At 37.7% G+C, this 13394-nt stretch overlaps 1 protein-coding gene across 1 annotated transcript in view; it reads left to right on the top strand.

Moving 5' to 3' along the window:
• LOC127450661 (protein sidekick-2-like) overlaps positions 1-5795 on the top strand; it is a 219289-nt gene extending 213494 nt beyond the window's left edge. Inside the window, exons 43-44 of the mRNA XM_051714937.1 lie at positions 1902-2031; positions 5111-5795. Of these exons, the coding sequence (XP_051570897.1) occupies positions 1902-2031; positions 5111-5512 (532 nt within the window). The 3' untranslated portion in view covers positions 5513-5795. The remainder of the gene's footprint in view (positions 1-1901; positions 2032-5110) is intronic.
• The last annotated feature ends 7599 nt before the right edge of the window (positions 5796-13394 follow it).

Here is a 13394-nt window from a genome sequence, read left to right as displayed (position 1 = left end):
TCTTCCATGTGAATGTTGCATCAGAGGGTCTTTATGTGTTTCTTGTTATGACTTAAAGGGGACCTATTATGCAAAATTCACTTTTACATGGTGTATCAACATAAATGTGAGTCAGCAGTGTGTGTACACAACCACCCTACAATGTTAAGTCCACCCACTCCTCTTTCTTATATTTCTATTAATCAAAAACAGTGTCTCAAAAAGAATGGTTTTCGTATCCGCTCTAAAGTGACGTCACTTTAGAGCAAGCCACGCCCACGACTGGTGACGGACTCCACCCTATTATCATAGATCCTCCCTTGAGTGATCGACACATAGTCCGCCATTTTCTTCCACGCTGGAGCAGCTACAGTGAGAAGAATAATGTCTCAACTTCATAAGCGTCATAAGTGTTCTGTTGTTGGCTGTAAAAGTGAACATAAGAGTCTTCATGTACTCCCGGCATCAGAGCCACTGAAGACGCAGTGGACAAGTTTTGGTTTTGAAGAAAATGTGCCCCAAAACATACCAAAATTTGTGTATGTTTGTGCAAATCATTTTACACCGGACTGCTTTGTGAATGAGGGTCAATATAAAGCAGGATTTTCAAAAAATTTGACTCTCAAGCATGGATCACTATCAACTGTTCGTTTTCCAGCTTTATATCCTGAAGATGTAAGTATCGCACTTTATATTTTGTGAATGTCTGCAAATCGCCTTTCCGAATGTGCTTGTTAGCTGATTCCACGGCTAATGCAGCTAAAGTTACAATTGTCTCTGATTGTATTCACGGAGAACAGAGCTATGTCGTTATAGCTTGTTTGCACATGACGTCACGTCACTGCGTTGCTGTGGTGTGAAATGCAGATGGAGGGCAGGAAGTGATTTTCTACATAAGAATCACTCAAAATGCCTATGTTTTGCGTCGTTTACGGTTGCTCATACATATATGGCTGAACTCCGGTATTTACGGTGTCAGTCATATTGGTTCTGATTTGTTGTTGCTATAGTATCCGAAGCACCAGCTGTAAAGGCACAGCCCTCTTCCGGAAAGGGGGCGGGGAGCAGCAGCTCATTTGCATTTAAAGAGACACACACGGAAACAGCTTGTTTTTGATTCCACCCAAAAAGAGGCATTTACAACATGGTATAATAAATGATCCATGGGGTATTTTGAGCTGAAACTTCACAGACACATTCTGGGGACACCTGAGACTTATATTACATCTTGTAAAAAGGGGCATAATAGGTCTCTTTTAAAGGGAAAGATCACCCAAAATTAGAATTCTCTCATTATATACTCACCCTCATGCCATCCCAGATGTGTGACTTTCTTTCTTCTGCAGAACACAAATGAAGATTTTTAGAAAAATGTTTCAGCTCTGTAGGTCCATACAATGCAAGTGAATGGTGGCCAGAACTTTGAAGGTCCAAAAAGCAGATAAAGGAAACATAAAAGTAATCCATAAGACTCCAGTGCTTAAATCCATGTCTTCAGAATCAAAAGCAATATAATAGGTGGGGTGAGAAACAGATCAATATTTAACTCCTTTTTTACTTTTAATCTTCACTTTATCTTTGTATGGCTGAAATGTATGGTGTTTGGCAGGATAAATCACCATCTACTTTCCTTGTATGGAAAACAGAAGCTTGGACATTCTGCCTAAGATCTCCTTTTATGTTTCAAAGAATAAAAACAATGATACATATTTTAACTGCTCCTTTAAGATCAGAAATTACACAGCAGTAACAACGCCTTAATCGTCGCTTACATATGATAAAATGGACTGTGAATGCTGATGAATGAATACTGAATAATTGTTCCCTTTAGAGGAACCAGCTTAAGGTTTCTTTCAGATTGACAGCGTACAGCATAGTAAAGCCTCTCACTTTTTCCCACTTTCTCTTTCTTCTTCCACTAGATCTCCACCACGGCCCAGTCCCGGCAGTCTGCACTACTCTGATGAAGATGTCAGTATTAAGTACAATGACCTGGTCCCAGCCGAGAGCAGCAGCCTGACCGAGAAGCCCTCAGAGGTGTCTGACTCTCAGGTGATTCAACCCTGACAAGACAAATGAATGTCTTAAAACAGTTCATGTCTCCTGATGTTATCTCATGTGGAAAGTCAACATGAATTAAAAATTGGCCCCATTAACTTTCTTAATACACATTCCTGGTCTTATTGTGCACAGTGCATTAGTTCATGTTGTTCCAAATTAAAATATGGTTGTCTTTGTTATCCATAATCAAAATTTAATAACTTGCTCCACCTATTAAACAACTTTTGTTTTTTGTCTGATGTCACAAATCACTCCCCTCCCCTCCAACACCTGGATCAATTCTGGTGTGAAATGCGACTTTTCACAATCCAATCAATTCTGGAATGATAAAGGCAAGTCCCGCTCTACATTTTTTTATTGCTGAACATCCTATTACACTCAGAAATATGTCAGACTGCAAAAGCAAAATGGTTTGCAAACAACATTTCACAATGACTTAAACCTCTCCAAGGATTGATTTGACGTCCATATGTCTTTCATGGTTTCTTTTGCCATCTGTAGATTATATAAATGTAATTTAACATTTAAAGGGTTAGTTCAACCAAAAATGAAAATTGTCATTTACAATTTACAATCATTTACTCACCCTCATGCAGATGTGTATGACTTTGTTTCTTCTGGGGAACACAAACAAAGATTTTTAGAAGAATATTTCAGCTCTGTTGGTCCGTACAATGCAAGTGAATGGTGACCAAAACTTTGAAGGTTCAAAAAGCACACAAAGGCAGCATAAAAGTAATCCATACAACTCCAATAGTTAAATCCATGTCTTCAGAAGCGATAATGATAGGTGTGGGTGAGAAACAGATCATTATTTAAGTCCTTTTTTACTATATATCTCCACTTTCACATTCTTCTTCTTTTGTTTTTGGCGATTCACATTATTCGTGCATATCGCCACCTACTGGGCAGGGAAGAGAGTTTATAGTAAAAAGGATTTACATTTTGATCTGTTTCTCACACATACTATCATATCACTTCTGAAGACATGGATTAAACCACTGGGGTTGTATGGATTACTTTTATGCTGCCTTAATTACCTTTTTTCAGCTTCAAAGTTCTGGCCACCATTCACTTGCATTGTGAGAACCAACAGAGCTGAAATATTCTTCTAAAAATATTTATTTGTATTCAGCAGAAGACAGAAAGTCATACACATCTAATGACATGAGGGTGAGTATATGATGAGAGAATTTACATTTTTGGTTGAACTATCCCTTCACACAAAACACTAAAGGTCACTTCCCCACAGGAAAGAACAATCACAAATACAATCTATTTAAAATCTCAGCTGTTTGTCCAAGGCAGCGATGGGATAAAATGGAGAGCAAATTGAGATGTTTGCTTAAATCTACTGCTCCTCAAATTAGTAATCTCACATGTGTCTCTTCTAGAGTTTCAGAAGAGATCTCAACATCGTCGCAGATTGTGCTCAAATTTGCCAAAATGCTGAGATTATCAAAATGTACTTTCCTCAGCACATTCTTCCAGGATCAAATTATCTAAGCTTTAGTAGCCTCATTACTTTTATAGCTCTATATTCTTACTGTATGCCAACAATTGTCTTATTTGTCTACATTTTAGAAGGAAGTGTAGAAGAAACAAATGGAGTCAGAGTTGATTTATTAATAAAAAATAACAATTCCATTAAGTCTCTCGAGCTATGAAAGAGCAATCTCTGAGCAATACAGTTTTCCTCTGGCCCTTCAGTTTCCCCCAGCCAAAAACATGCCAATCTTTTATGGTGAAATGTTCTTTCTGCAAACACATTAAAACAGAAGACCATGATAAAGAAGGGTGACCTTTCTTAACAAGATGACGCATGTCATCTCATCCCTGGACATCTGATCTCATTCCTATGCATCTCACTGCACAGGAAATGGCTTGGACAAATTCTCATATCTCAAGTTTCCACATTTCCAATAAATATTAAGCAACAGAAAGTGCAATATTAGAACACTAGGATCTCCTCTTCAATGCAGTAAATGATTGAATGACTATGAAACTAGTGCTTAAAGTTCCCCAACACTTGTATCAATAGATAGATCTGCTTCCATTTTGCCTCTGTATGCTCCTGAGGCATGGAAGATAATTCAAATTCTAGATTATGTCAAGTCAAGACAAGTCATTTTTATTTGTATAGCACTTTTCACAACACACATCATTACAAAGCAGCTTTACAGAAAATCATGCATTAACAGAAAATTCAACTGTAATATCTATAAAGTCTTAGAGTCATCATTGTGTAGTTTGATAAAATATGATTGTGAATTGTGTTTAAAAATAAGTAATTCAATAATAATTGTATTTAGAACCCCAGTGAGCAAGCCAATGGCGACTGTGGCAAGGAACACAAAACTCCATAAGATGTTGGTTAATGGAGAAAAATAACCTTGGGAGAAACCAGGCTCACTGTGGGGGCCAGTGCCCCTTTGGCTAACATCATGAATATAATGCCAATATTAGTTATTTATGTGCAGTGCAGGTCATAGGTTAAAATTAGTAAACTAAGTAAGTGTTAAGGGTCAGTGTTTAAACAAAGATTTTGTATGAACTGTAAGATTAATGACTAATGTCTTATGGGCCTTATTATGGGCCAAACACAAGACAAACACTTTGGCATAGTTTAACAAGCAGTAATACAAGTTCTTAATTCAGCCCTTTTCTTGCAGAGGACAGCTGGTGGACAAATTCAGAGGCTCTCTAAATAATGTTTTGCCCCTTCAGGGGCCAATTATGTTTTCTTATGGGATATCTATCCTCAAAGTTTTGGGTGAGGCCGTAGTTTGTCTTTGGTTGTCTAGCCGATATTAGAAGTCTGTAGAATAGTACGAATACTCATTCACATAATTCTGATTAAAGAAACAGTTCACCGATAATTGAAAATTCTGTAATAAAACATTCCTCATGTTGTTCTAAAACTGTATGTTGTTGTTGTTTCTGTGGAACAAATAAGACATTCTGTTTCATGCAAATACACTTCATATAGACTATGGCTGTCAAACTCCAAACCACACCATAAGAAGGTGATAAATGCATAACAGAACTTTTCCTTCTCATTCAATTACAGGGCAGTGACAGCGAATACGAGTTGGATCCAAACCGGCAGAAGACCCATTCCTTCGTCAACCACTACATCAGTGACCCCACCTACTATAATTCATGGCGCCGGCAACAGAAGGGTGTTTCTCGCCCTCCGGCGTACGGCTACTCCCAGCCCGACACAGTGGCGGAACAGGAGTCTCGACCCCACCCTCCTCCGCTGCCATCGTTACCACCTTTGCTACCCCACAGCAATCCCTCCCTGCAGCCCCAGGGCCAGGTCACCCTGTTCAGGCCCAAGGGCAGCCGGACTCCCACCCCATCACTGCTGTCCTCTGACAACCACAGCCAGCACACCCTGTACAGGCCCCCGAGCAGTCTGGGCACCTCCACCCAGGTCCCAACCACAGGATTCTCCTCGTTTGTTTGATACGAGTCTCTCATTCCTCTGACAACACACCTGAGTGGTACTCCTGCATTGTTGTTTGTCAGATCTTTTCTTTTAGACTGTATTTTCTCCTTTATTTACAGAGGAACTGCACTGTGTTGGACATCTTGTGCTGCATTTGGATTTTATCTGGCCCCTTGTGTGGGTGAGCATTAAAACACAGACAATCATTCTGAGGGAAACGTTTGTTGCTTGAAAAGGTTAATTTATTCACTTCGCCCTACACTTCTAAACAACTTAATCGAAGAGATTAGTGGATATACAGAAAAATAGGTCCAAAAACATTTTAAAGAGATAGTTCACCCAAAAATGAAAATTCTCTTTTTCATTTACTCACCTTCATGCCATCCCAGGTGTATATGTCTTTCTTTCTTCTGCAGAACACAAATGAAGATTTTTAGAAGAATATTTCAGCTCTGTAGGTCCATACAGTGCAAGTGAATGGTGATTAGACCTTTGTAGCTCCAAAAAGCACATAAAGGCAGCATAAAAGTAATCCATAAGACTCCAGTGTTTAAATCCATGTCTTCAGAATCAAAAGCAATATAATAAGTGGGGTGAGAAACCGATCAATATTTAACTCCTTTTTTACTCTAAATTTTCACTTTACCTTTCACTTTCAGATGTGACAGTGAAAATAAACAGGTACCAAATGTGACTTTCAGATGTAAATGTGAACGTGAAAGCGGAGATTTAGAGTAAAAAATTACTTAAATTTTGATCTGTTTCTCACCCCACCTATTATATTGCTTCTGATTCTGAAGACATGGATTAAACACTGGAGCCTTATGGATAACCGGTACTTCTATGTTTCCTTTATGTGATTTTTGGAGCTACAAAGGTCGGATTGCCATTCACTTTCATTGTATTCTACAGAGCTGAAATATTCTTCTAAAAATCTTCATTTGTGTTCTGCAAAAGAAAGAAAGTCATACACATCTGAGATGGCATGAGGGTGAGTAAATCATGAGAGAATTTTCATTTTTGGGTGAACTCTCTCTTTAAAAACTGAAAATGTGATTGCCATATTAAAAAATACACTATATGCAGTGGGGTCTAAAATCTGAGACTTTATTGAAAATATGGATTTTTTTTATTTATTTATTTTATTTTTTGTAAATCTGCACACAGAAAAACAGAGAAGTTATGAAAATACAAATGAGATTCTGCACTATTTTTGGGTCACTAAGCAAATTTGTTACATTGACCATATTAACCTCGTTGTACAAAAGGTCAGATTTCCACACAAATGCTCTTTGGAACATTCTCAAATCATGCTGGAAAACATGGATCATCAGGTTTTGCACAAACTTGGTGCATGCTTAACAGATGCCAAATACTATGAAAATCTGAAATGTAGGCACATTTTTCAGTTCACCTTTTCAGTTAAATTGTTATGCTGATAGCATGCTGTAATCAAAGAAGTTGTTCTAAATAAGAAAATAGAGCAAAATAGATACTTTTTCACTGTAATCTCAGACTTTTGGTATTCACTGCGGATATTTAAAAGTGATGAGAGGGTGAGAACAAATTGCTTTTGCCATTGCATTTGATGCTACATATTTCCAAAGTTATCATCATTTTAAACCTCAAAGGATTGTCAAATTCTGTTTGTGTGATATTGCTCTGATGTATTCTGTCACTTTACATTAACATTAATGACTAATTGTAACAACTGTGAGTTTGTAGCAATGTCAATCTCTTGAAACTGTGGGATATTTTTCTGCTACTTAGACAACCAAACTTTAACACTAAGGGGGAGGAAATATGGAATTACGTTAAGATTCAGTACATGGCCAGTTCCATTTTTTATGTATTTTTGCTTATTGTTTGTGTAAAACCAACCATGTACTGTAAGCAAAAGAGACATTACAGTGGAAGAAGCTGCAGGCACTACCATCGTTTCCTGTCTCCTCACTGACAGCCAGTTGTTTTTGTCATGTCATGATGGCATGAAAACAAAAGGTATGTTTGTTTGCAGTTTTAGGAGTTAGCCGATGCTATTCTGGCAATGATTTCCTTGGAAAGGTCTGGGTTATTGCCAAACACTGACAGCATTTGAATTATCCCTGCATTTGCATTCAAAATTCAAATTTGAAACACTGCCCCCAGTGGCCAAAGCGGTAAGTGTTGTTGGGCGAATGGGCATGTGTGAGCTCTACTTTCTGGGTGAAATGTCCACAGAGGGGCTCCAAAAGCAAGTTGTTTTCAGCTGTACTGGCTGTAATACAGTGAGGAGGAATGCACATTTTATCAATTGAACCCCTGAACCCAAACCCCTAACCTAAACCTTACCATCAGTGGAGTAAAAATGTAATGTTAGAGGGAAAAATGCAACTTCTGTATTGTGCTCGTCACTGATTATGCGAAAGCGATACTTCCTGGTTTAAACGTTGGATCCCTAACCTGGGTCTCCCACGCTGCTGATGCGATGCACTTCAGTGAGTCGGCATAATGTGACCGATCCTAGAGTACCGGAACTCTCTGAAGCAATATGCCAACCTCCTGTGTGATCATGTTGGGAAAAATACATTCTGATCAAATTTAGAACACAACAATCATTTCATTATTACTCAAGCAGCCGTTTAAAGAGCTACCACTCAAAATGTTTCTGCACATATGAGAAAATGTGTAAGGCTATGTAAAGATGTGTGGGTCAATATCTTCCATAGGAACTGTGCATAAAAATGTCAACAAATAGCAAACGAGCTTCATGGACTTACAATTCATAGTAGGAGAGCAGGTGATATTACACTGTGTCAATTGATATGAACAGACACAAACATCACCAATTCAATCATGTTAGGGGTTCCATTGCTCAGAGTTTGATCAAAATGTCTACTATTTCAAATGACATTGTATGTACTTCTCTGAATATATTGTAGAATGTGTATTTACAGTTCACAGTTTGACATAGTGTACACTTCCAGTATGCTTATGTGTAGGGTGGCCAGACATCCCTTTTTTCCCAGGACAGTCCCATATTTAAGCACTTTTTCTAGTGTCCCGACTTATTCTGAAAAAAATTGTGTTTTGTCCCGTATTTCCCCTCTCCTAAAGTTTCTCTATCACCTTTGCAGCTTTCTCAGTCACTTGAGTATTCTAATCAAAGGTAGCCAAGGATATGGCTTGTAAAACAAATAAAATCACACCGTGTTATTTGAATTACATGATTGGATTAAACTATCCAATCACAATCCCCTATGAATAGACGTCCAGTTAGTGAACTGATTGAAGAGTCAGTTTGAAAGGGCACACAGCTGGAAAAATGTCAAGGAAGCGTGCATGTACATTTAATGAGGATCTTCAAAAAGAGGTTAAATTTATATATATATAAAGGACTCACAGACAGAGCCTAGTAAAGTGAGGTGTGAGATATGTGAATCTCGCTTTTCCATCACCCATGGAGGCTGCACCGACATCACGCAACATGTTCTTACAAAAAAGAAACTGACAAGATACACGCAAGTGAAGGACTTTTTGCTTATCATTCTGTTGTGCATGACCATAGCTTTGCACATTCATGGCCTGAGAAACGTTTTGCAGGCCAGGCTGGAGGAATCATACCCTCTGACATAAAAAAGCAGTTGGATGCCCTGGTTGAAGCTGGTGACATGCAAGCGGATGATTTCTTTTGTGCAGTGAAAAACTTTTATTCAGCATTGGATTACCTCCACAATTAGAGCCGCTCATTGAGAGCACAGAAAAACTTGAGTGGGCCATACTGAGAGACATCCCAGAGTGGAAAGATTTTCAGAGCAGCCTCGAACACTTCTACTCTACAATTCCCGCTCTCAGTTTGATTGACGAAGCCATGATCTTTGATGAGTGGGCTTGCGCGAATCATTGTCACTCGTTGCATCACTGAATGGAACATGAATAAGACGGTCGTGTCTGAGAGATGGACAGACATTTTTCATCAGCTGGAGAACAAGACCATCAACTTCGTAGTCTTAGCCAAGGTTGTGGAGTTTGTTTTATGCCTGCCTGGGGCATCTGCATCTGTGGAGAGCGTGTTCTCATTAATGAACGCAGCATGGACACCGGATAAACCTCGACTCAGTGTAACAGTCATGAAGGCAATGCTTTTTGTACGTCTTAATTTTAGACTGGACTGCTCTGCATTTTACAATAAACTCTTGAAAGACAAGCGCACACTGAGAAAAATTGCTGCCAGCGAAAAGTACAAGGTGACAACAGTTACAGATGCGGATGCACCTTCTACCATGCATTGATCTGTGCCTAGGTAAGGATACATCAATTAAATTTTTGCTGGGAGGGGGCTGTCCCATTTTTCACAAGCAGGAATCTGGTCACCCTACTTATGTGTATGTCAGCAAATGCTTAATTTATTTATAATCAATTGGTTTTATACTCTTAACTTAAGAAGAGAAACAGTAGTCTTATGTGGAAACTATTTTAAAGGACTTTAAACGACAATATGATGAACATCATTCACAATTTCTGTCTTGTTCTCTGTGAGGTGAATATCACTGTACAAAACTTGATTAATTATATTGGACCAAGGCATGGTTCGTATTGAAAATAAATTACTCTATTTTTCGGTGTTTTTGTTGATCTCTTGCTTTGGCTTTTGAAAATGCAGCAAACAGACATTGTTGACCTTAGTGAAACTGGCCATTAAAGTGCTAGGCAATGAAGCGCAAAAGCGAGAGCCTACTTTTTCAGCAATCTGGGTTCTGGAAGAAATGTAACTGTTTATTTTAACCATAAGGATTTCAAAGGCCAAGCCAACCAGCTCCAGCATGAATTACAACATTTGATTCATTCAAAACAAAACAAAAATTGTAATAATCAGAAAAAAATACAAAGTTGATATTAAATCATTCATGATGATACAAAATAAAACTATTCACTGTAATTTATTGAATAGATAAAATATGACATATATGAAGTGTATTGCAAAATATTGCAAATATATGCAAATATGAAAGTAGTTTGAGAATGTAGCGATACTTAATTATGTCATTCGCAATGCAGTTTTCTTTTAGTGACAATTTCTCTGATTGGTGGATCTCTATTCAGGATTATGGGTAGTGTAGTTCTCTGGGAAGTCAGAAATTAAACATTTATAACATTTGAAATCTTACGACTTATGGCTTCAACAGATCAACAATCTTGGAACTCATGGACATTTTGAAAGGTTTATATATTATGATAAATTAGTTTCTCTGTGGAGAATATTAATAAATGTTTACTTCAGGAACCCAACAGTTGCACTCTAGTCTAGTTTGTGTTTACAGCAATAGTTCACTGAAAAATGAAAATTCTCTCATCATTTACTCACCCTCATGCCATCTCAGGTGTGTATGACTTTCTTTCTTCTGCAGTACACAAATGAAGATTTTTAGAAGAATATTTCAGCTCTGTAGGTCCATACAATGCAAGTGAATGGTGACCAAAGCTTTGTAGCTCCAAAAAGCACAAAAAACATAAAAGTAATCCATATGTTATCCAGTGGTTAAATCCATATTTTCAGAGGAAATGGTGAGAGACAGATCAATATGTAAGTCTGTTTTTACTATAAGTTTTCCTCCCTGCCCAGTAGGTGGTGATGTGCACATTGAATGCGAACTGCCAAAAACAAAAGAAGAAGAACTCTTAGGACAGAAGAGCACTTAGCAAGGCTGTTTGAAAGTGGAGATTTATAGTAAAAATGGACTTAAATATTGATCTGTTTCACACTCACATCATATCGCTTCAGAAAGCATGGATTAAAACACTGGGTTTTTTGGGGGGGGGTTATGCCTTCATGTTCTTTTTGGAGCTTCAAGGTTTTGTCCACCATTCACCATTCACCTTATATGGACCTACAGAGCTGAGATATTTTTCAAATAATCTCTGTTTGTGTTCAGCAGAAGAAAGAAATTCATACACATCTGGGATGGCATAAGGGTGATTAAATGATGAGAGAATTTAAATTTTTGGGTGAAATATCCCTTTACGTTTTATTTCATCTCATCCTGAAAACAGCCTCATTTAATCCATGTCCCTGCTTGTTTTGACCTCTCCATAAAAAAGACAGCAGCTACAACAGAGAAAGATTTGGGCCAGATGAGAATGGGTAAGTGACTGTTGAGCCATTCAAGATGGAAGAGTTCGTCAGGGGTCCGACCAGTGATGTCACGAGAGAAATTAGAAATAATAACCAAGTACAGAGGAGGGGGCATGCCTGTAGAGTGTGCTACAAAGGCAAAACACATCTATACTTATACTGTACCTTTAAACCAGATAGAACATCCAGTGTCATCTCTGTATACAACAATAAATCATTCTGAGATAACACACATTAACACATTAAAGAAAGCATTGCATTACAGCTGATGGATCAATGAAAACCTGGGAATGGAGCCAAATTGGGAAATGACTTTCAATTATAACTTAAAGTCTTCCTCAATGTACTGTCTGTGACATTGTTAATCTAATTATGACCATGAAAGATTGTGAGAAATAATGTGCTCCATTCAAACCAGTTTATCATGGGGATGACTGCATCTTTTATTACAGTAGTTCTCAGCTGGTTTTGCTTCAAAAGACCCTGATTTTACATTGGAAAGTACCAGAACTGTTTCTCGTTCAAAAGTAAACAAAATCTCCAATATATTAAAAAATAAAACATGTTTATTTTTAATGTTTTTTTGGTTTTTATGGTTTTACTGTGACCGTTTTAGGGTCTTGATCCCCTGTTTAATTATATATTATACCGAGTGTACATAACAGTAACTCCAAGCCACAGATGGTTCAGGACCATCTTTACAAAAAAACACAAAGGAGTTTAAGGTGATAAATGACCTTACTGCTTGGCTTTTAAACACAGATTGTGATCTCACTGTTCTAACATGCCTTTCTTCTGAGCACACTGTGCCAAAGGCCTTTAACTGCAAGAGGATACTCCTCTTTAGGCTTATGTCAGAGGTGCAAATGACATATAATGGTCTTTTGCTAATTGATTTATGTGAATACACAAACAACAGTTAAACGCTGTCGGTACTGACTAGACTTTCAATGGCGTGATGACTAACAATTGTTCACTGTAAGATCCATATCAAATTAACTGCATTTCAAAGAGACATCCAAAGACCACTGGGAGGGTGGGCACAGTAACACACTAAACACCAAAGAATATATTACATTTTTTATATTTGTCACAGTTGTCTTTTAGCATGCAATGTTAAAACTGTTCTAGTTTTAATTGCTAAAAATCAACCATTCACTGTATAATTAAGCAGTGGCGGATCTAGACATTTTTTTATAGGGTGGCAAAGGGGTGGCTTGCAGACTATGAGGGGTAGCAACACTAAAACAAGTGCCCATGCATAGTTCTTATGGATTAAGGTAACAAGCTTCATTGCAACAAGTACTAGTTCATTAATAGTCATTATCAAATTATAAATGTCCATGAATTTGCAATACAACTGCATTTCCATAGGAACCACATAGTGACCATTTTGATACTGATTTGCCAACAAAAAAAAAAAAAAAAACATTTGTATAATAAAAAATAAGTAACACAATTTTATCTCTAGAGCACCAATTAGATAGACATTGTCTATTAAACACATCAACAAATTCTAAATGTTCTTTAGCTTGACATAACTGGCAATCTGGAATAAACATCACTACCTTTGTTAAGTGTACCCATGGATGGAAAATGCATGCATATCCCATGTTATTCTGCTAATAAAGTCCTGTAGGCCTATCATCTTTGTAACAGCTGGAATAATCAACTTGAAAGCGAAGATTAACACAAAGTTAGGTCTACATAAAAATAAACTGTACATAAAATTGTACTGTGGGGGGGGGGGGGGGGCAGTGCTGCAAAACTCATGAATATTAGTTATGT

This window comes from Myxocyprinus asiaticus, chromosome 13, assembly GCF_019703515.2.
Source record: "Myxocyprinus asiaticus isolate MX2 ecotype Aquarium Trade chromosome 13, UBuf_Myxa_2, whole genome shotgun sequence".
In the NCBI taxonomy this organism is placed as follows: domain Eukaryota; kingdom Metazoa; phylum Chordata; class Actinopteri; order Cypriniformes; family Catostomidae; genus Myxocyprinus; species Myxocyprinus asiaticus.
Note: the sequence above shows the minus strand (reverse complement) of the source record. Positions and strands in the feature narration are given on the sequence as shown.